A 20,260-nucleotide genomic window follows, 5' to 3' on the forward strand; every position below is an offset into this window, starting at 1 on the left:
GATCAAGAGATCGAGACCATCCTGGTCAACATGGTGAAACCCGTCTCTACTAAAAATACGAAAAATTAGCTGGGCATGGTGGCGCGTGCCTGTAATCCCAGCTACTCAGGAGGCTGAGGCAGGAGAATTGCCTGAACCCAGGAGGCGGAGGTTGCGGTGAGCCGAGATTGCGCCATTGCACTCCAGCCTGGGTAACAAGAGCGAAACTCTGTCTCAAAAAAAAAAAAAAAAGAATATGCAGCTGGGCCTGGTGGCTCACACCTGTAATCCTAGCACTTTGGGAGGCCAAGGCAGGCAGATCACGAGGTTAGGAGTTCGAGACCAACCCGGCCAACCTGGTGAAACTCCGTCTCTACTGAAAATACAAAAACTAGCCAGGCGTGGTGGCGCATGCCTGTAATCCTAGCTACTCAGGAAGCTGAGGCAGAAGAATTGCTTGAACCAAGGAGGCAGAAGTTGCAGTGAGCCGAGATCACGCCATTGCACTTCAGCCTGGGCGACAGAATGAAACTTCATCTCAAAATAAATAAATAAATATATATATATATATATATATATGCAGTGGCTGGGCACGGCAGCTCACGCCTGTAATCCCAGCACTTTGGGAAGCCAAGGAAGGCAGATCTCTTGAGGCCAGGAGTTCAGACCAGATTGGCCAACATGGTGAAACCCCGTCTCTCCTAAAAGTACAAAAATTAGCCAGCCTGGTGGCTCATGCCTGTAATCCCAGCTACTTGGGAAAGTGAGGCAGGACAATCGCTTAAACTTGGGAGGAAGAGATTGCAAGTGAGCCGAGATCATGTCACTGCACTCCAGCCTGGGGGAGAGTGAGGCTCCTTCAAAACAAAAGAATATGGGCCGGGCGCCGCGGCTCACATCTATAATCCCAGCACTTTGGGAGGCGGAGGCAGGCGGATCACGAGGTCAGGAGTTGGAGACCAGCCTGGCCAACATGGTGTAACCCCATCTCTACTAAAAATGTAAAAAATTAGCCGGGCATGGTGGCGGGCGCCTGTAATCCCAGTTACTCCGGAGGCTGAAATGGGAGCATCAGTTGAACCCGGGAGGCAGAGGTTGCAGTGAGCCGAGATTGCGCCACTGCACTCCAGACTGGGTGACAGAATGATACTCCATCTCAAAAAAATTAAAAGAATATGCAACAATATAATCTACAAAATTTAAATATCCAATAAAGATTTTTTTTTTTTTTGAGATAGAGTTTTGCCTCAGCCTCCTAAAGTGCTGGGATTACAGGCATGAGCCACCGCGCCCGGCCACAATAAAGATTTTTTTTAAGTTGGAATAAATTCACTTTATCAGAGGACAAATAGAAACATTATAAAATATTGTTACTGTTTCTCACACATACTAATTGTTTAATCCTACTAATTGGTACTCTTAAGTAATCCTATTGTGGTTTTGTTCAAATAGCATTTATGCAACAGTACAGTTAATAATATAGAACTATATAATTTCAAGTAAACAGCAATTTTTCTTTTTCTTTTTTTTTTTTTTTGAGACGGAGTTTCGCTCGTTACCCAGGCTGGAGTGCAATGGCGCAATCTCGGCTCACCGCAACTTCCGCCTCCTGGGTTCAGCCAATTCTCCTGCCTCAGCCTCCTGAGTAGCTGGGATTACAGGCACGCGCCACCGTGCCCAGCTAATTTTTCGTATTTTTAGTAGAGACGGGGTTTCGCCATGTTGACCAGGATGGTCTCGATCTCTTGACCTCGTGATCTACCCGCCTCGGCCTCCCAAAGTGCTGGGATTACAGGCTTGAGCCACCGCGCCCGGACTCATTTTTTATATTGAAGTGGTAAGTTTTTGTAATTCTTATCTATTACATTAAGGCTCTTGTCCGGTGTGGCTGTATTGCGGGCCGGTCCCCGACCCCGCCCCTCACAAGCCCCGCCCTCGCAGCAGGCCCCGCCTCCTGAACTCCGGCGCTCCCGACCCCGCCTCTGCAGAGTCCAAGCTCCGCCTCTTGTGACAGGTGAGACCGGTGTATTCAAGAAGGAGGGCTCGCTTCTTTCGATTTAGGTTGTCATGGTGGCGCCCAGCCCGCCCTGCCGGCCTCGTCTTTTCCGGTCTCAGTCCGGCGTGGCAGTGGAGGCAGGCACTGTTAGGTCTTTCAGTCCCTCTTTGTCATGGCGGCGCCCTGCCTCTTTTCCGGCCACAGCCTGTTATGGCGGCACCCGCGGTAGTCCCTGCCAGGCCCAGCCTGCTCTGTTGCCCTGGCTCTTCCTAATCCAGGTTGCCATGGCGGCGCCCTGGGCTTACCGGAAGTAAAGCTTCGGAAGTGAGGCGTGCCTCTGCCCGGAAGGGAGCGCGGCGCTCGGAAAGATGGCGGCAGCGGCGGCTGTTGGCAACGCGGTGCCCTGCGGGGCCCGGCCTTGCGGGGCCCGGCCTGGCGGGCAGCCCAGTCCCGGGCCGCAGCCGCGCGCGCTCCTTGCCGCCGGGCCGGCGCTCATAGCGAGCGGTGACGAGCTGGTCACTGCCGTATGGCCGTACCGGCGGTTGGCGCTGCTGCGGCGCCTCACGGTGCTGCCATTCGCCGGGCTGCTCTACCCGGCCTGGCTGGGCGCCGCAGCCACTGGCTGCTGGGGCTGGGGCAGCAGTTGGGTGCAGATCCCTGAGGCCGCGCTGCTTGTGCTTGCCACCATCTGCCTCGCGCACGCGCTCACTGTCCTCTCGGGGCATTGGTCCGTGCACGCGCATTGCGCGCTCACCTGCACCCCGGTAAGTGTGCACGCGCGAGCCCGACCCCCAGCACGTTCGGGCCTCGCCGTGGGTCCCAGCTGCGGCTTTCCTGTCAGTCTCCATCCCAGTTTGGGCCACCCATCTGCTGGGCCTGGGTTCCCAGGGGTGTCCTCTACACTTTGGCGCAGGCTTAATTATGACCCCGCTGCTGACTTGCTGTGCAACCCTGGTGCGGGTTATTTCCTTTCTCTGAAGTCCTCCTTAGTATGGTCATTTAGATTCAGTAATGTAAAACCTATAAAAAGCCTAGCGCAGGGCCCAGCATACGTCGCCCAGGTCAGGTAGGACTTGTTCATGCTAGTTACCATCTTAGCGACTACTCTCGTTCCTCTGGAAACCACCCTACCTTCCTTCTCATCTGTCTCCTACCTTGGTTTTCAAAGTGTAAGGCGAGACCACTGGGGTAGATTCCCCCATCTATGAAACTTTACGTGGTTCTTAGACTGAACCAAGTCTTGCTGTGTGGCGCTCAGTGGTCTTCCATACTGTGACCGAAAGGAGCATGAAATGCAGTTAATTACAATGTTTAAGAGAGGCAGGAGGTGTTTATAAGCGGGTCAGTTACATGATGTCTGTCTGCAAGATGATGGTGGTGATAGTTCTGCTCAGGATACAACAGCAAGCGAGGTCACACTCCTGACCCACAGTTTAGAGTTCTGAATGAGCAAGTGTCACCAGAGAAGTTGGTGACTGTGAGCTGCCCTGGGCCGGAAGTAGTGACTGTGCCACCTCTCTCTGGGCCTGCCTCAGGTGACACCAGCAGGTTTGGAACCATGGACACTGATGTATATCAGGAAGCTTCCCCTCTGATCCCAGGAGTGTGTTTGCCTCAAGAAGACGAAAACAGAACAGCATCAAGGGGTACAGAAAAACAGAAGCCCCCCACCTGCTCTGGCTCTGAATGAGGGTTGAATCCTCATTCTCCTCTCCTGAGAGACTGAACCTGTCCTTCAAAGAGTCTTATCCCAGGGGAGGAGCTCAACTTGGTAGCTTTGAGTTAGTACAATGAAAGACCCCAATGAGGGACAAAATAAAGGAGACATTGAGGGGACTGTGGCTTCACTCAAACTTCAGCGGCCTTTTGACCTGTAGCTAAACAGCTTAGCTGTTAACTTCCTCTCCAGGGATGGAGAAGTGGGAGGAGCCAAACAGCTGTCAGACAGGAGAGGCAGATCTGGGTTTGATTCAGATCTCAGAAAGGGCAGCTTCTGCTCCCTGGGTTCCAGTTTCCCTTTTCTGTAAAGTGAGAACCGTAACACCTACCTTGGACGCCATTGTGAGAAGCAGAGATGATATCTGCAAAGTGCCTGCCCTGGTGCCAGCACGGTGTATAGCCTCTTGTACCTTTCTTCCATGACATCACCAGAATTTGTAGTTACTTGATTTTTGTTATTTGCTGCCTGCTTTGGAGGCCAATGAACTACCCATGGGGTGGTGCTTTGTTTCTACGGGTCACTGTTGTGCTCCCCCTTTTCTGTGCAGCTCTGTCTGGCAGAGCCACAGAGGGAAGGCTGTGGCTCACGGGGTGCAGGGCACATTAAACGAGCACCATTCAGCATTTCTGTGTCTTAGGTGCTGGGGAAACAGCAGTGAACAAAACAGCAAATTCCTCTGCCTTTGTGGTATTACTAGGCAGGAGAACTCAGAATCAGCAGTTGATGCTAAAGAGAGATGACATCTAACATCAGGACAGGATGGGACATTGCCAGGGAACTTTAGATGGGGCAACCAGGGAGGGGCTCCTGAGAAGGTGATGTTTCAGCAAAGGCCTTGAGGCCTTTGAGAAGGTGATGTTTCAGCAAGGGGCTCCTGAGAAGGTGATGTTTCAGCAAGGGAGCTGGTTGTGTGAATGTCTACTCCAGGCAGAGAAAACAGCACATGCCAAGGCCCTTTGCTGAGGCACGGTTGAGCCTCATGTGTGTGTGCACTCATGGAGTGGAGTGAGCAGGGTTGGTGGAGGAGGGGGCGCTGAGCAGGAGACCAGGGGCCTGTGACAGGGGCTTGGCTCATGCGATTTGAGGGCGTACTCGATGGGTGCCTGGCAGCGTTCTTCCTGTTTGAGTTCATGTCACCGTCAGCAGAGCAGAGCCCTGGGCATCGGATGCTGTCTGAGCACCCAGCTTCCCAGCTTTTTTGTTTTTGTTTTTTGTTTTAATTGAGATGGGGTCTCACTCTATCACCCAGGCTGGAGTGCAGTGGTGCGATCTCGGTTCACTGAAACCTCCGCCTCCCAGGTTCAATGGATTCTCCTGCCTCAGCCTCCTGAGTAGCTGGGATTACAGGTGTGTGCCACCACACCCGGCTAATTTTAGTATTTTTAGTAGAGACAGAGTTTTGCCACATCGGCCAGGCTGGTCTCAAACTCGTGACCTTAAGTGATCCTCCCGCCTTGGCCTCCCAAAGTGCTGGGATTATAGGCGTGAGTCACTGCACCTGGTCTTGTGCTCCCAGCTTTAAGATACGGCACCAGAGGCACTGCAAAGTGGTTTCCCTTGTCCTGATGACAGATGAGGGAGTGACCGAGGCAGCAGCAGAGTCCAGTGGCATGTTTCAGAACATACCCATAGAGCTGCTGCACCCAAAACCTCCCCAGGGGGGTCTTGGAACTGTGAGTTGAGAAGAGCTCAGCCACAATGCCTTGTCTCTGTCAGGAGTATGACCCCAGCAAAGCGACCTTTGTGAAGGTGGTGCCGACCCCCAACAATGGCTCCACGGAGCTCGTGGCCCTGCACCGAGATGAGGTAGGGACTGCCTGCTGGGCTTCTGAAGGAGGGGCTTGAATGGGATTCCCAGGCCCTGACATCCCAAGGTCGGGGCCTCTGCCACAAACACACCTTCTGCCACAGGGTGAAGACGGGCTCGAGGTGCTGTCCTTCGAATTCCAGAAGATCAAGTATTCCTATGATTCCCTGGAGAAGAAGCAGTTTCTCCCCGTGGCCTTTCCTGTGGGAAACGCCTTCTCTTACTATCAGAGCAACAGAGGCTTCCAGGAAGACTCAGAGATCCGAGCAGCTGAGAAGAAATTTGGAAGCAACAAGTGAGTCCTTGATTTGCCTGTAATGCCTCTGCCTTTCTGTCCTGCTCCCCTCCTGATTCAGGGTGCCGAGGAAGCAGGACAGAGGAATCTGCCCTTTTATTTATTTTATTTTATTTTCTATTTTTGAGACTGAGTCTCGCTCTATTGCCCAGGCTGGAGTGCAGTGGCATGATCTCTGCTCACTGCAACCTCCGCCTCCTGGGTTCAAGTGATTCTCCTGCCTTAGCCTCCCGAGTTGCTGAGAGTACAGGCACCCACCACCACGCCCAGCTAATTTTTGTATTTTTAGTAGAGACGGGGTTTCTCCCTGTTGGTCAGGCTGGCCTTGAACTCCTGATTTCAGGTGATCCACCAACCTTGGCCTCCCAAAGTGCTGAGATTGCAGGCGTGAGCCACCGCGCCCAGCCAAATCCTCCCTTTTAGCCAAACGTGCCAGATGACTGTGACGCTGTTGGAGCAATGTGCTCTAGTCCAGTCTCCCCTGAACTTGCCTGCTGACAGGAACCCCAGAGGGCCTGCAGCTTGAAGGCCCAGCCCTGGGGTGTGAGACTGTGAGTGTAAAGCTCTTCATAGGAGCCTGGCCCTTGGCCCATCCACAGCAGCAGCTTCATTTTAAATTCTTTTAAAATGTTTGTTTATTTATAAAGAGATGGGGTCTTGCCATGTTGCCCAGGCTGGTCTCAAACTCCTGGCCTCAAGCTGTCATCCTACATCAGCCTCCCAAAGTGCTGGGATTCCAGGCATGAGTCACTGCACCTGAGCTAAACGTTTCAGTTCTCGCTGTTTCACTTCTACGTGTCTCAGCACTTTAAGAATGGCAATGAAGACAGTGACCGTGTCTGCATTTTTTGTACCGAGTAGAATGGCCAATGTGCAGTGCACACCCTGTCCTTTCGTCTTCACTAAAACTGTGAATGTGACACATAGCTGAGAGCCAGAGAAATGGGCTCCAAACCCCGTCATGGCCTTGTGACAATGGTGCTCAACCCAGAAACCCACAGAACACCCAGGGAGCTCTTTCCTGACTTAGTCACTATTCAGAGATTACAAATATGTCGACCACCACTATCAATCTAATACAAAGATTTATAAGAAACAATTAGCAACTTCTCCTACTCCAGTCACATTAATGGCCTGTGGCAGCTGTGTTCCCTTTCATGCTGTTTTTAACTCATGCAGTGGTGCCCAGCAAGATTCAAGAGAAGGGTTTATTGTTGTTGTTTTTTCTTGTGTTTTTGTTTTGAGACAGAGTCTCGCTCTGTTACCTAGGCTGGAGTGTAATGGTGCGATCTTGGCTCACTGCAGCCTCCACCTCCTGGGTTCAAGTGATTCTCCTGCCTCAGCCTCCCGAGTAGCTGGGACTACAGGCACGTGCCACCACACCCGGCTAGTTTTTGTATTTTTAGTAGAGATGGGGTTTCACTGTGTTGGCCAGGCTGGTCTCAAACTCCTGACCTCAAATGATCTGCCCACCTTAGCCTCCCAAAGTGCTGAGATTGCAGGTGTGAGCCACTGCGCCCAGCCAGGCTTATTGTTTTCTAGCAGTAGGGTTGCTCTTTGGTTTCCTCTTCTCACATCCCATACATAAGGCGTCCATCCAGTTAAAGGGCAGAGTGAGAATGGCCCTAGTTGACGTGACTGGCACCCTGATCAGATTGGGCCACGGCATGCGGTACTGTGGAACACACCTGGAGGCCCAACTCTTTGCATTCTAGAGCTTTTTTTGGAGACAGGGTCTCACTCTGTCACCCAGGCTAGAGTGCAGTGTGGTGTGATCATGGCTACCTGCAGCCTTGAACTCCTGGGCTCAAGCATTTGTCCCATCTCAGCCTCCCAAGTAGCTGGGACCACAGGCTCACGCACCACCACACCCAAATTTTTTGTAAAGAGAAGATCTTGCTTTGTTGCCCAGGCTGATCTCCAACTCCTGGGCTCAAGCGCTCCTCCTGCCTCAGCCTCCCAAACTGCTGGGATTACAGCTGTGAGCCACTATACTCGACCCGTTCTGGGGCTTTAATTCAGGAATCTTTAAGAAAATCTCAGCTCTGGTGGGGCTGGAGCTCAGTGTCCTCTGCTGTCTGTGCAGCTTCAGGGCCCCCATCCTTCAATCGAGGTTCCTTCTCTACTTGCTGCGTCACCCGACGAGATGATGGGGCTCTCATCTCACACCAGCCCCAGGCTGCTGGGAAGAGCATATTGCAGACTCAGGAGCTTCATCTGGCTTCTGCAGAGCCGAGGGCTGTGGGCGGGCAGCATGTCTACCCCAGGCGCGGCCAGGATGAGGGAGAGCCACAGTCAAATGGATCCTCCCGTCTGGAAACTCGCCATGGCTCCCGACACCCACATGTGGCTCTTGGTTTCTTGAGGGAGGCCTGTCATGCTCAGGTTGAAGGGGTCAGGGTGGAGGCTCCACACCCCGGAGGCCTTGCCCTGGGAACAGGAGGGGCCTTGTCTTTTTCAGGGCTGAGATGGTGGTGCCTGACTTCTCGGAGCTTTTCAAGGAGAGAGCCACAGCCCCCTTCTTTGTGTTTCAGGTAAGGCAGCAGCTCTGGCTTGTCTCCCCATTTCCTCCCCTGGGGCTTTCCTAGCCGGAGAAAGTCTGCCCACCACTTCTAAACCCGAAAGCTGCTCCCTGTCCTCATGGGTCAGAGTCCGTGGGCGGAAGGGGCTCCTGGGAACAGGGGAGGTAGGACAAAGACAGGCTGGCGTCCCGCAGGTGTTCTGTGTGGGGCTCTGGTGCCTGGACGAGTACTGGTACTACAGCGTCTTCACGCTGTCCATGCTGGTGGCATTCGAGGCCTCGCTGGTGCAGCAGCAGATGCGGAACATGTCGGAGATCCGGAAGATGGGCAACAAACCTCACATGATCCAGGTGTGGCCACCGGGGAGACCCGGGTGGGGAGCGCAGCAGAGCTGGCGTCTGTGCTGACAGCCCCATGCCCTGCCCAGGTCTACCGAAGCCGCAAGTGGAGGCCTGTTGCCAGTGATGAGATCGTACCGGGGGACATCGTCTCCATTGGTGAGACCGGGTTCTGCTCAGTCCCAGGGGGAGCCCCAGCCTCAGGGCCTCTGGCCAACCCTCCTGCCTCTGCCCTGCAGGCCGCTCCCCGCAGGAGAACCTGGTGCCGTGTGACGTGCTTCTGCTGCGAGGCCGCTGCATCGTGGATGAGGCCATGCTCACGGGGGAGTCCGTGCCACAGATGAAGGTGCTTGGCAGAGGCTGGGGGTCCTAAGCTGCTCGGGAGGAAACAGGCCAGGAGGTGGAGGACCAGGGGGTAGCCGGGATCCCCCCTGGCACAGGCAGAGGAGGCAGGGTAGGCACCATTGAGTGCTGTGGACCGGGGAGCTGGGTGCTGGGGGCGAGGAAGGAGGTAAGAGAGCCAAGGGCATCCAGCGTACATTGGTGCCCTGAGATGTCAGACCAAGGTGGGCTGGGAGCAACCTGGAGGGGGTGAGTCCTGGATGAGGCCAGGTGCAGGCCCCAGGGAGCGGGCACTGTGAGTGCAGTGGGGAGAAGACAGGATGGGGTAAGGGTGGGGACCCAGGAGCTGGGTGGGATGTGCTGGTCAGGTGGGGAGCCCACACAGTCAGGCTGGCTCATTCCAGTGTCAGGGTCCAGGTGTCCAGGAACTCAGATGGAGAAGGAGGCAAGGTAGGCCTGGCCGTCCAGGTTCATGATCTTCCTCCCCAGGAGCCCATCGAAGACCTCAGCCCAGACCGGATACTGGATCTCCAGACCGACTCCCGGCTCCACGTCATCTTTGGGGGTACCAAGGTGGTACAGCACATCCCCCCGCAGAAAGCCACCACGGGCCTGAAGCGTAGGTGCCTCATGGGCGTCTGGGGATGTCCGGGCTCCCACACCCTCCCCCGTCTGCTTGATCATGAGGGAGTCAGGACGAGGAGACAGGCATGACGGTGGCTCTACTTCTCTCCCCAGCGGTTGACAACGGGTGCGTGGCCTATGTCCTACGAACCGGATTCAATACATCCCAGGTACAGGGCGAGGTCTAGGGTGGGCAGGCCCCTGGGCAATTGGACAGCTAAGGCGTTAGCCCTTTCAGACCCCAGAACATCTGCCCCACGAGCTAACTCTGGCAGCACAGCCCTGGACATGGGCCACAGTACACAGGCCACCCCGAGACCAGGCTGACGCTCTCAGGCCTGAGCTGCTGGAGGGAGCCCAGACAACAGAAAGGCTGTCCCTCCATCCTTCCAGGGCAAGCTGTTGCGCACCATCCTCTTCGGGGTCAAGAGGGTGACTGCAAACAACCTGGAGACCTTCATCTTCATCCTCTTCCTCCTGGTGTTTGCCATTGCTGCAGCCGCCTATGTGTGGATTGAAGGTAAGTGCCATGGCCCCCAAAGTCCCCTGCACCCGCCCAAGAGGCCCCAGGCTGGCAGGCCCTTCTTCACAGGCACCAAAGACCCCAGCCGGAACCGCTACAAGCTGTTTTTGGAGTGCACCCTGATCCTTACCTCAGTGGTGCCCCCTGAGCTCCCCATCGAGCTGTCCCTGGCCGTCAACACCTCCCTCATCGCCCTGGCCAAGCTCTGTGAGTGTGTTGAATGGGGTGGGGCACCAAGCGGGCTGGGGCCAGGCAGGACCCCTGACCCCACTCCCGCCCCTAGACATGTACTGCACAGAGCCCTTCCGGATCCCCTTTGCTGGCAAGGTTGAGGTGTGCTGTTTTGACAAGACGGGGACTTTGACCAGTGACAGCCTGGTGGTGCGTGGCGTGGCTGGGCTGAGGTGAGCGTCAGGGGCCCTGGGCTAAGGGTCACCCAGCTGGAGTTTCTGGGAGGTCGAGGGACAGGTAGCCCATCGAGCCCGAGCCCTCACTCACGGGCAATGAGGGCCCCGTGAGAGGCCTTGCCCCAGGAGTTCCCCTCAAAGTCCTGGGTGTGAGCCATGGCAGCAGCACGGTGGCTCAGCTCAGGCCTGGAGCGTCCCGCACCAGCCTTGCAGCTGCATGACCCCACACAATGCCTGGCTTCTGGAGGCATCTGTGAAGCAGGTGTGGGTCTCACAGAGACCCAGATGGCACCCAAGGCCCCCAGTGACTGGTGCAGAATGAATTCTGATGGGGATCCTTCCGCTAGTGGAGGCGCAGCTTCACCCCGTCTGCCTGCACTCTGTAACCAGCTGTTCCTCATCCTTGCAGAGACGGGAAGGAGGTGACCCCTGTGTCCAGCATCCCTGTAGAAACACACCGGGCCCTGGCCTCATGCCATTCGCTCATGCAGCTGGACGATGGCACCCTCGTGGGTGACCCCCTAGAGAAGGCCATGCTGACGGCCGTGGACTGGACGCTGACCAAAGGTGAGGAGCTGGGACCTCAGGCACAGCAAGGGGGAGCCACTGGCTCTCACAGTCCTAGGCAGGTGGGCTGCACCCCTCAGAGGAACTTGGGGACAGGCAGGCCTACAACTGATGCTCTCTGAGGTGGGTGGTCACAAGCTCACCTTAGCCCCAAGACAGGCCACATCCTTGGGGTCCCCCGGGGTTGGAATCCACCTTGCCCTGGCTAAAGCCACAGTGCCAGGATCTTCTGAGTCCAGGTCTTCCAGCTCTGGACCAGCCCCTTTTTATCCTAGAGCCCCTGATGAGGCCCTGGGGGAGGCAGGAGGGAGGTGGGGGAGGCCGGGGGGAGAGGCGGGGGCTTGGCTGCCTCTTTGGAGCGAAGCCCCTCAGGACTCGTACTTATTTGTTTCCAGATGAGAAAGTATTCCCCCGAAGTATTAAAACTCAGGGGCTGAAAATTCACCAGCGCTTTCATTTTGCCAGTGCCCTGAAGCGAATGTCCGTGCTTGCCTCGTATGAGAAGCTGGGCTCCACCGACCTCTGCTACATCGCGGCTGTGAAGGGGGCCCCCGAAACTCTGCACTCCATGGTGAGCTGGCCCCAGCTTGGGGCAAGGGGCAGGGGCCCTGGGCGGCCCATGACGTCCCCCTGCGTTCCCTGCAGTTCTCCCAGTGCCCACCTGACTACCACCACATCCACACCGAGATCTCCCGGGAAGGAGCCCGAGTCCTTGCGCTGGGGTACAAGGAGTTGGGACACCTCACCCACCAACAGGTATGGACCCAGGCTCCCCCGCCCGCTCTCACTATGTGCCTGGCCCGCCAGCTCCTCCCTGAGTCACCTCCTGTCCCCTACAGTGCCAGGTCAAGTGGTCGCGATTTTGTCCTCCTTGCCCCACCTCCTGCTTCTACCTTTGGAGACCCCAAATGGTACTCAGTCCTCAGTCTCCTGCTGTGGGGACCCACTCAGAGCACATGCAGACCTCACCCCCGCAGTCCTGGTGTGACCCTAGCACTACTCTTCTGCCATGGTCTCAGGCAGGGCTTTGTGGCATCCTCAGCCCTCTCACCCATCCGTCATCCACAAATCCCACCCTCCACCTCCACTGCCAGCATATCTGCCACTTTGCTGGCTTCTTCCTGGGCTCTTGTACAGTCTGCTGGCACCCTACAGCTGCAGATCCTTCTGGAATTTAGCGTCAGGTTGCAGTGCTGTGTGCAGAGCCCAGGCCACAGCTCACAGCCTACTCGCTGTGCCCCGTTCCTGCATCTGGAGCCCCTCCCCAGTGGCACAGGTTCTCATCGCCTTCAGAGTGGCCATCTCTGAGGCCTTTCCACCCCCTTCTAGATTCCATCCTCACCTCCTCTCTCATGGCACTCAGCACTCTGATTTCTGTAACTTTCTTGATCTGCGTCTCCCCTGGTGCTGTGTGAACTCCCTAAGGCCGGGGGTATGTGGCCAGTCTCTGGTATGTGGTGGAGCCCCAGTAAGGGTTCATGGCTAAACTCCAACATTATTGGGAGAGTTCCTACTTCATTGACTAGGCAGCTGAGCCACAAGGGGCTCTGAGGTGTGTCCATGTCCACAACCAGGACTTAGAGCCACATTTGGGGGACCCAGAGCCCCCAGTCACTGCCAGATCCCACCCCTTTAGTGTGCTTGGTACCATCCTGGCATTTCTCCCCTCCCGACCCTCGCATGTCCCCACTATGGGAACAGGGCCTTCCATCTTCCCCTGGCTCCCAGCGCATGGTCAGAGCTCAGGAAATGCAGAGTGGGAGTAGAGAGAGGGACAGATGGTGAGGTTGCCCATGTCTGTCCACAGGCACGGGAGGTCAAGCGGGAGGCCCTGGAGTGCAGCCTCAAGTTCGTCGGCTTCATCGTGGTCTCCTGTCCGCTCAAGGCTGACTCCAAGGCCGTCATCCGGGAGATCCAGAATGCGTCCCACCGGGTATGGGACGGGGCTTGGCTCTACCCTCTGCATGGGAAATAGAGGCGAGGAGGTGACAGGAGAGGACGATTCCAGCTTTGTGGTGGGGGTGGGCACCCAGTTGTCACAGGCTGCACATTTTGGCTGAGCAAGATCATAGCTCAGGTGCTAACCTTGCCCCTGGCCCGAGGACGCTCTGGGACCTGCCTGTGCTGGCTCCTGTCACCCCCACAGACCACCCCCCTCGCCCCTCGCATCATGGAAAGGCGGGGCGGCTTCTCTCCACCTCCCCAGTCCACCGCCATCCTGGAGAGAAGGAAGCCGAGGCTGGGGAGTCGAGGGGTGTGGGGCAGCGCCTGCCTGGCCTGGTGATTTCTGTGTTGTCTCCGGTGGTTCATGTTTTCTATTTTGGGACTTAGGGTATGTTTTTAGGGTATGTGAGTCATCTCAGAGGATGATGACTCTCGGGGAGACAGGTGATGTGATCAGTCCCCACCAGGCCCAGAGATTATGGTCCCATCCTCCTCATCACTGAAATACTACCCCCATAGGCAGCCACCAAGCCAAGAGGGTCCACCCCCAGGGCTGGTTGTTAATTTGTATGGCAAATCCAAGCTAAGGATGTCCTCAGAAGGACACACATACACGTGTCATTTGTGTAAAATGACCGGAGTGGGAGTGGACTGTGGCCCTTGGAAGCCTATTCAGGGTCTCTGTTAGAGGCCAGGGATCTTCCACTGCGGCCTGCTTTAGGAGAAGAGTTGGCAGCCTTGTCTGTGGCCTAGAGCTTGGCCCCAGGCTGCCCTGCTGAGCGTCCGCCCTTCTCTCCCGAAGGTGGTCATGATCACGGGAGACAACCCACTCACTGCCTGCCACGTGGCCCAGGAGCTGCACTTCATTGAAAAGGCCCACACGCTGATCCTGCAGCCTCCCTCTGGGAGAGGTGAGGCCCCAGCCCCGCCCGGGGCCTGAGTCCAACAACAGTTCCATCACCACAGCCTACCTGTGTGCCAGGCCTCGGCGGCACAGTGGTACCACTAATCACAGCCCTGGAGGCACCTCAGACAGCATGTGGGTGGTCACTGGGTCCCAGGTCCTGGGATCTGTAGCGTGTAGGTGTTTGTTTATTTACCATAACGAGGCGACAGTGTGACTGCCGTCTCCGGTTTCTGGTGCACTCACGGGCAGATGCTGCTCTGACCACACTTGCTCCCCATCCTCATCCTCCCACCCTCCTTGGCCCGGCAAGGTGCCCGTGTAACCAAGCGTTCCCTTCCCAAGCACAGGGACCGCTGGCATTCTCAGCCACGTTTGATGGCACCATTTGCCCAGTGCTCAGCCTGGCCAGACCCCGGGCTGAGAGCTCTGTGTGTGTTACTGCATTGCTCCCTCCACTCTGTCCTGCACCACACAGAGCGGCTTGCCTTCCACATACCACAGGGGAGGAAGCTGGCTGGGTCAGCTCTCGGGGTCCCTGTTTTGTAGAGAAGGGACGGGCTCAGGAGTGAACCCACTTGCCCAGGTCACTGGATGTTCCATGGCTAAGGATTGGAACTCAGATGGCCTGACTCCAGAGCTCATGGCTCCAACCTCTCCCTGGTGACCTCTTCGAACAATGCCCTGGATTCAGATTGATGGAGAGGCAGACATACAGACCAAGCCCCTCCCGGATAGAGGAGTAGGGTCTACCAGATGCCTGCCCCAGGGCTGGAGGTGAAGTCCCCATGGGTGCACACAGTTCAGGGCCTGCGTAATGGTGACAGAGTGCCCTAAGGAGAGTCACGTGGAGCGGGGTTGCCACAGGGCTGCCGGCAGTAAACATTCACAGGTCCCAGCCAGGGCAGCTTCCAGAACCTCTGGGCCACTTCTCAGAGGACTAGGTCCCTGCCCTCCCTCTGTGCTATTGGTCCCAGGTCTCCCTGGTCCCAGCCCCAGCTACCACGCTCTTCCAGAGTCTGGGGATTGCGGGCAGGTGGTCTGGAGGGGAGGAGCAGGGCTGTTGATTGACAAGTGAAGCTGGTCTGACTGCAGCTGCAGCACAAGCCAGGTGGAGGTGGGCTGCCCTTCAGCTTGAGATGGTCCAGGGTGAGCAGGCCAGCACGAGGAGGGCTGGTGGGCCACCCTCAGCCATCCTCAGTGCCCAGCATCCAAGCCAGGGCCAGCCGGCAAGAAAGGGGAAGTGGAGCAAGAGGAAGTTGAGAACTCGAGGGGCCCTGTTAGAGTTGGGGGGTAGGGGGGTACCTCGCCCCAAGAAAACAGTATTTCAGATGGGCCAGTAGGGGGGTACCTAGCTCCAGGAAAACAGTATTTCAGATGGGCCACAGGCACAGGGAGAAACAAGGTGAGACCTTGGTTGGGGGCTTCCCAAGGAAAACGCCGCAGCCCCCTTTTATATGTTTCAGGTTAGGGGGCTTTGCATGAGGTGGGGGCATGACTTAGCTGGGGTCAGGCTGCCTGGGTTCTAATCTGGCTCTATCCCGTGATCTCAGGCAAGTAGCTCAGGCCCTGGGTTCTTGGTTCCACCATGCGCATGTGTGGAACATTCTCTGTGGCGTGCCCAGAGCAGGGCTGGGGGTCACTGAGGCCAGTAGGGAGGTGGGGGCTCCAGAGAGGAGAGACTGGCTGGTGTTGGGGTCCCAGTGGAGGGAGCGTGCTACTCAGCCTGGGCAGCCAAGCCCCCAGCCCTAACCCTGGGTGCTACCCACAGGCCAGCCGTGTGAGTGGCGCTCCATTGATGGTAGCATCGTGTTGCCCCTGGCCCGGGGCTCCCCGAAGGCGCTGGCCCTGGAGCACGCTCTGTGCCTCACAGGTGATGGCCTAGCCCACCTGCAGGCCACTGACCCTCAGCAGCTGCTCCGCCTCATCCCCCATGTGCAGGTGTTTGCCCGTGTGGCCCCCAAGCAGAAGGTACGTGTACAGCCATGGGGGTTGAGGGCACAGAGGTAGGCACAGAGCCCCTGCTCAGCCTGTCTTTGCCCACACAGGAGTTCGTCATCACCAGCCTGAAGGAGCTGGGCTATGTGACCCTCATGTGTGGGGATGGCACCAATGACGTGGGTGCCCTGAAGCACGCTGATGTGGGTGAGTGCTGTGGGCTAGGGCGGTTCCTTCCTTTGTGGACCAGGTGTTGCAGACACATCACTGAGCTAGAAAGACAGCCTTTGGTGCTTGGGGACAGCTATGGGGGCACTAATTTCTGTGAGGAAGCAGTGCAGGGGATGGGAGGGGGCTGCAAGGTCAGGGGCTTTCAGGGCAAGAAGGAATGCTAGTGTCCCAGGAACAGAGCAGGGTGGAGGCCAGAGGCCCAGAGAGAGAGACAACAAGCTGGGAGAGTGACTCAGAAAACCTAGAGCTGAAGCTGTGCAGACGGTTCATAGCCTCAGATCTGTCAAAAGCACTGAGCACTGTGGCTCCTGCCTGGAATCCCAGCACTTTGGGAGGCTGAGGCAGGAGAATCACTTGAGTCTAGGAGTTCAAGACAGTGGTGTGATCCACTCTAACCTTAGTGACAGAGCAAGACCCTGTCTTTTTTTTTTTTTTAACGGAGGCTTGCTCTGTCACCCAGGCTAGAATGCAATCTCAGCTCACTGTAACCTCCATCTTCCGAGTTCAAGCAATTCTCCTGCCTCAGCCTCCCAAGTAGCTGGTATTACAGGTGCCTGCCACCACACTTGGCTAACTTTTGTATTTTTAGTAGAGATGGGGTTTCACCATGTTGGCCAGGCTGGTCTCGAACTGCTGACCTCAGGTGATCCGCCTTTCTTGGCCTCTCAAATTGCTGGGATTACAGGCGTGAGCCACCTCACCTGGCTGTGTGTTTTTTTGTTTTTTTTTTTAACAAGAACACAGGTATTAAATTGAACTTTAAAGATCAACGTCACGTTGTTTTTTTGCTTTTCCAATATTTATCTGTTTTTATCTATAAAACAATTTTTTAGCATTGTTTGCCTCCTAAGAATCATGCTCCTTGGCAATATCTTTTGAAATCAGTTCAGTTTTTGAGACCGGGTCTTACTCTGTTGCCCAGGCTAGAGTGCAGTGGTGTGATCTCAGCTCACTGCATCCTCTGCCCCCAGGTTCAAGCGATTCTCTTGCCTCAGCCTCCTGAGTAGCTGGAATTAAAGGCACATGCCACCACCCCCGGCTAATTTTTGTATTATTAGTAGAGACGGGGTTTCACCATATCAGCCAGGCTGGTCTTGAACTCCTGATCTCAGGTGATCCAGCCGTCTCTGCCTCCCAAAGTGCTGGGATTACAGGCGTGAGCCACCTCGCCTGGCCAAAATCAGTTTAGTTTTAACCCATTTAGTGTGTGTTTTTTCATTGCATTTGTTGTGGGAGTTTGTTAGTGGTGGTTTGTTTTCTTAAAGTAATTTGTAGAAAGCAACATGGGTGCTCTCTGAGGTCTCCTTAGGGGGTCAAGTGAAATGGGGAAGTTTGGGAACTGTCCTGACAGGAGCCAGCTGTGGAGCTTCAGGAGCAGGGGCTCTGAGGCCAGCGAATCTGCGCCTCCGTGGAGCCTGCTCCTCCAGGCCTGACACCCTCCTGCCTGACAGGTGTGGCGCTCCTGGCCAACGCCCCTGAGCGGGTCGTGGAGCGGCGACGGCGGCCCCGGGACAGCCCAACCCTGAGCAACAGTGGCATCAGAGCCACCTCCAGGACAGCCAAGCAGCGGTCGGGGCTCCCTCCCTCCGAGGAGCAGCTGGCCTCCCAGAGGGTAAGTCCCAAGAGGGGAGGCGCTGCACCCCCTCCTGGCCAGGGCTGACACCCTGCTGCCCACCCTGCAGGACCGCCTGAGCCAGGTGCTTCGAGACCTTGAGGATGAGAACACGCCCATTGTGAAGCTGGGGGACGCCAGCATCGCAGCACCCTTCACCTCCAAGCTCTCGTCCATCCAGTGCAGTGAGTCCCCCGAGCCCTGCTCCCCTTCCTCCATTCCCCCGCTGGTGCTGGTAAGCACACCCACACCCACAGCTGCCTCCCCGAAATCCTGCAGTCTGCCACGTGATCAAGCAGGGCCGCTGCACGCTGGTGACCACGCTGCAGATGTTCAAGATCCTGGCGCTCAACGCCCTCATCCTGGCCTATAGCCAGAGCGTCCTCTACCTGGAGGGGGTCAAGTTCAGTGACTTCCAGGCCACCCTTCAGGGGCTGCTGCTGGCCGGCTGCTTCCTCTTCATCTCCCGTTCCAAGGTGGGCCCCAGTGGTGCTGGGAGGTCAGGGATGCATGGGCTAGCCAGGGCCAGGCTGTCACGGGCACGGGAACTGTCATCCCCAAGTTACAGACAGGACCCAGGGCCCCAGAGGTAGGGGCCGTAGCTGGGATGGCCCAGGAAATGCTGGTGGGGCAGGTGAGGACTGAGGCTCCCAGACCTTTCCAGGTGGCACAGCTTGGGGTCCCACACCTGTCCACGGGCAGGGATCCCAGGGGTGGGCCGTGCAGAGCCCCACAAGCAAGGAACAATTATCAAAAGGGTAAAAAGCAACTAAGTGGATCACAGGCTACACAGGACAGGCTGGGGGACAGCTGGGGATGGCTGTGTGACACCGACACTCAGGCTGAGGTGTAAAGAACCAGAGGGCCAGTGGCCAGAAACTAGACAGAAAGGCCTCAACCACAGGCATGGGCTGAGGCAGGGAGGCCCCGGTAGCTGGAGGGAGTGGGAGGTTGGCTGGGCAGCATTGTGCCTGTCCTGTGGGCTCCAGGGAGGGCAGGATCTGCTTCATGATTCTCAGGCCCCTGTGGCTGCCACTGGGAGGCTGGATGGCGGATCCACGGCCAGGGAAGCAGCCCTGGGCTCAGGGGTCAGAGGCAGACAGTGCTGGGGGACTGCTGCCGACCCAGGAATCCTCCAGGATTTGGCGACGGCTCTGCACAAGGCCTCCCAGGAGGCAGGGGATGTTACTGCCTGCTGAGTGGTCAGTGTGGCCCCGAGTGAGCCAGGTCCTGACCTCCCCTCAACCTGCCTTGCTGCCGCAGCCTCTCAAGACCCTCTCCCGAGAACGACCCCTGCCCAACATCTTCAACCTGTACACTATCCTCACCGTCATGCTCCAGTTCTTTGTGCACTTCCTGAGCCTCGTCTACCTGTACCGTGAGGCCCAGGCCCGGAGCCCCGAGAAGTAAGTGCTGCCCGGAGGAGGTGATGTCCCTGCAGCTGAGAGTAGCAGGAGGGTGACTCCACAGACATCAGCAGGAGAGCCTGGGGGTTGTCCAGGGTGACCAGGGAGGGGCACAGGACAAGCAGGGCCCTGGCTCTGTACCAGGGCAGCAGGAAGTCACAGAGAGTGTGTGAGCCAGAGCAGAAGATGGGGGCCTGACGCCCATGTGTCCCTGCAGGCAGGAGCAGTTCGTGGACTTGTACAAGGAGTTTGAGCCAAGCCTGGTCAACAGCACCGTTTACATCATGGCCATGGCCATGCAGATGGCCACCTTCGCCATCAACTACAAGGTGACGCCTGGGCCCCGCTTGAACACTCCCTGTCTGCCCACCCAGCCCCACCCATGAAGCCATCTGTCCCTCATCCCCACAGGGCCCTCCCTTCATGGAAAGCCTGCCTGAGAACAAGCCCCTGGTGTGGAGTCTGGCAGTGTCACTCCTGGCCATCGTCGGCCTGCTCCTCGGCTCCTCGCCCGACTTCAACAGCCAGTTTGGCCTCGTGGATATCCCTGTAGAGGTCAGTGGCCCTGTGGATGTGACCCTGGGACTCAGCTTGATGGGTCCTTCCTGTGGCAGTGACCCTAGGCCGGGCTGCAGGTCTCCAGCTCACCATCCCTCCCTGCCCTCACAGTTCAAGCTGGTCATCGCCCAGGTCCTGCTCCTGGACTTCTGCCTGGCACTCCTGGCCGACCGCGTCCTGCAGTTCTTCTTGGGGACCCCGAAGCTGAAAGTGCCTTCCTGAGACGGCAGTGCTGGTACCCACTGCCTACCCTGGCTGCCGCTGGGCGGGAACCCCACCAGGGCCCCGGGAGGGAACCCTGTCCCCAACCCCCCACGGCAAGGCTGTACAGCCTCGCCCTTGGAAGACTGAGCTGGGACCCCCACAGCCGTCCGCTGGCTTGGCAGAGCCAGCCCCGAGCCAGCACCTTTGGTAAATAAAGCAGCATCTGAGATTTTAAAAAGCCCTGCCTCTACCTCATCTGCGCCACACAGTGTTTGCTGGGGGATTGGGGACAGAGGGTCACTGAAGAAGGTCCCAGCACCCCCCCTCCCCAAAGGGTGTGTGA

At 57.0% G+C, this 20,260-nt stretch overlaps 1 protein-coding gene across 1 annotated transcript; it reads left to right on the forward strand.

Annotated features, from left to right (window-relative positions):
* Nucleotides 1-2,333: 2,333 nt before the first annotated feature.
* Nucleotides 2,334-20,153, forward strand: ATP13A1 (ATPase 13A1). Its single transcript, XM_012443616.3, has 26 exons — nt 2,334-2,739; nt 5,412-5,501; nt 5,607-5,797; nt 8,259-8,331; nt 8,514-8,669; nt 8,747-8,816; nt 8,897-9,003; nt 9,489-9,618; nt 9,738-9,793; nt 10,017-10,143; nt 10,216-10,353; nt 10,430-10,550; nt 10,963-11,120; nt 11,516-11,691; nt 11,766-11,876; nt 12,928-13,053; nt 13,867-13,975; nt 15,740-15,939; nt 16,017-16,113; nt 17,589-17,749; nt 17,820-17,934; nt 18,029-18,225; nt 19,013-19,155; nt 19,373-19,484; nt 19,567-19,710; nt 19,825-20,153. The coding sequence occupies exons 1-26, from the start codon at nt 2,344-2,346 to the stop codon at nt 19,933-19,935; spliced, it is 3,615 nt and encodes a 1,204-aa protein (XP_012299039.3). The 5' UTR covers nt 2,334-2,343; the 3' UTR covers nt 19,936-20,153.
* The last annotated feature ends 107 nt before the right edge of the window (nt 20,154-20,260 follow it).

The sequence above is a fragment of the Aotus nancymaae genome, unplaced genomic scaffold (genome assembly GCF_030222135.1).
Source record: "Aotus nancymaae isolate 86718 unplaced genomic scaffold, 86718_ANA_hifiasm-v0.15.2.pri h1tg000028l, whole genome shotgun sequence".
Classification (NCBI taxonomy): Eukaryota; Metazoa; Chordata; class Mammalia; order Primates; family Aotidae; genus Aotus; species Aotus nancymaae.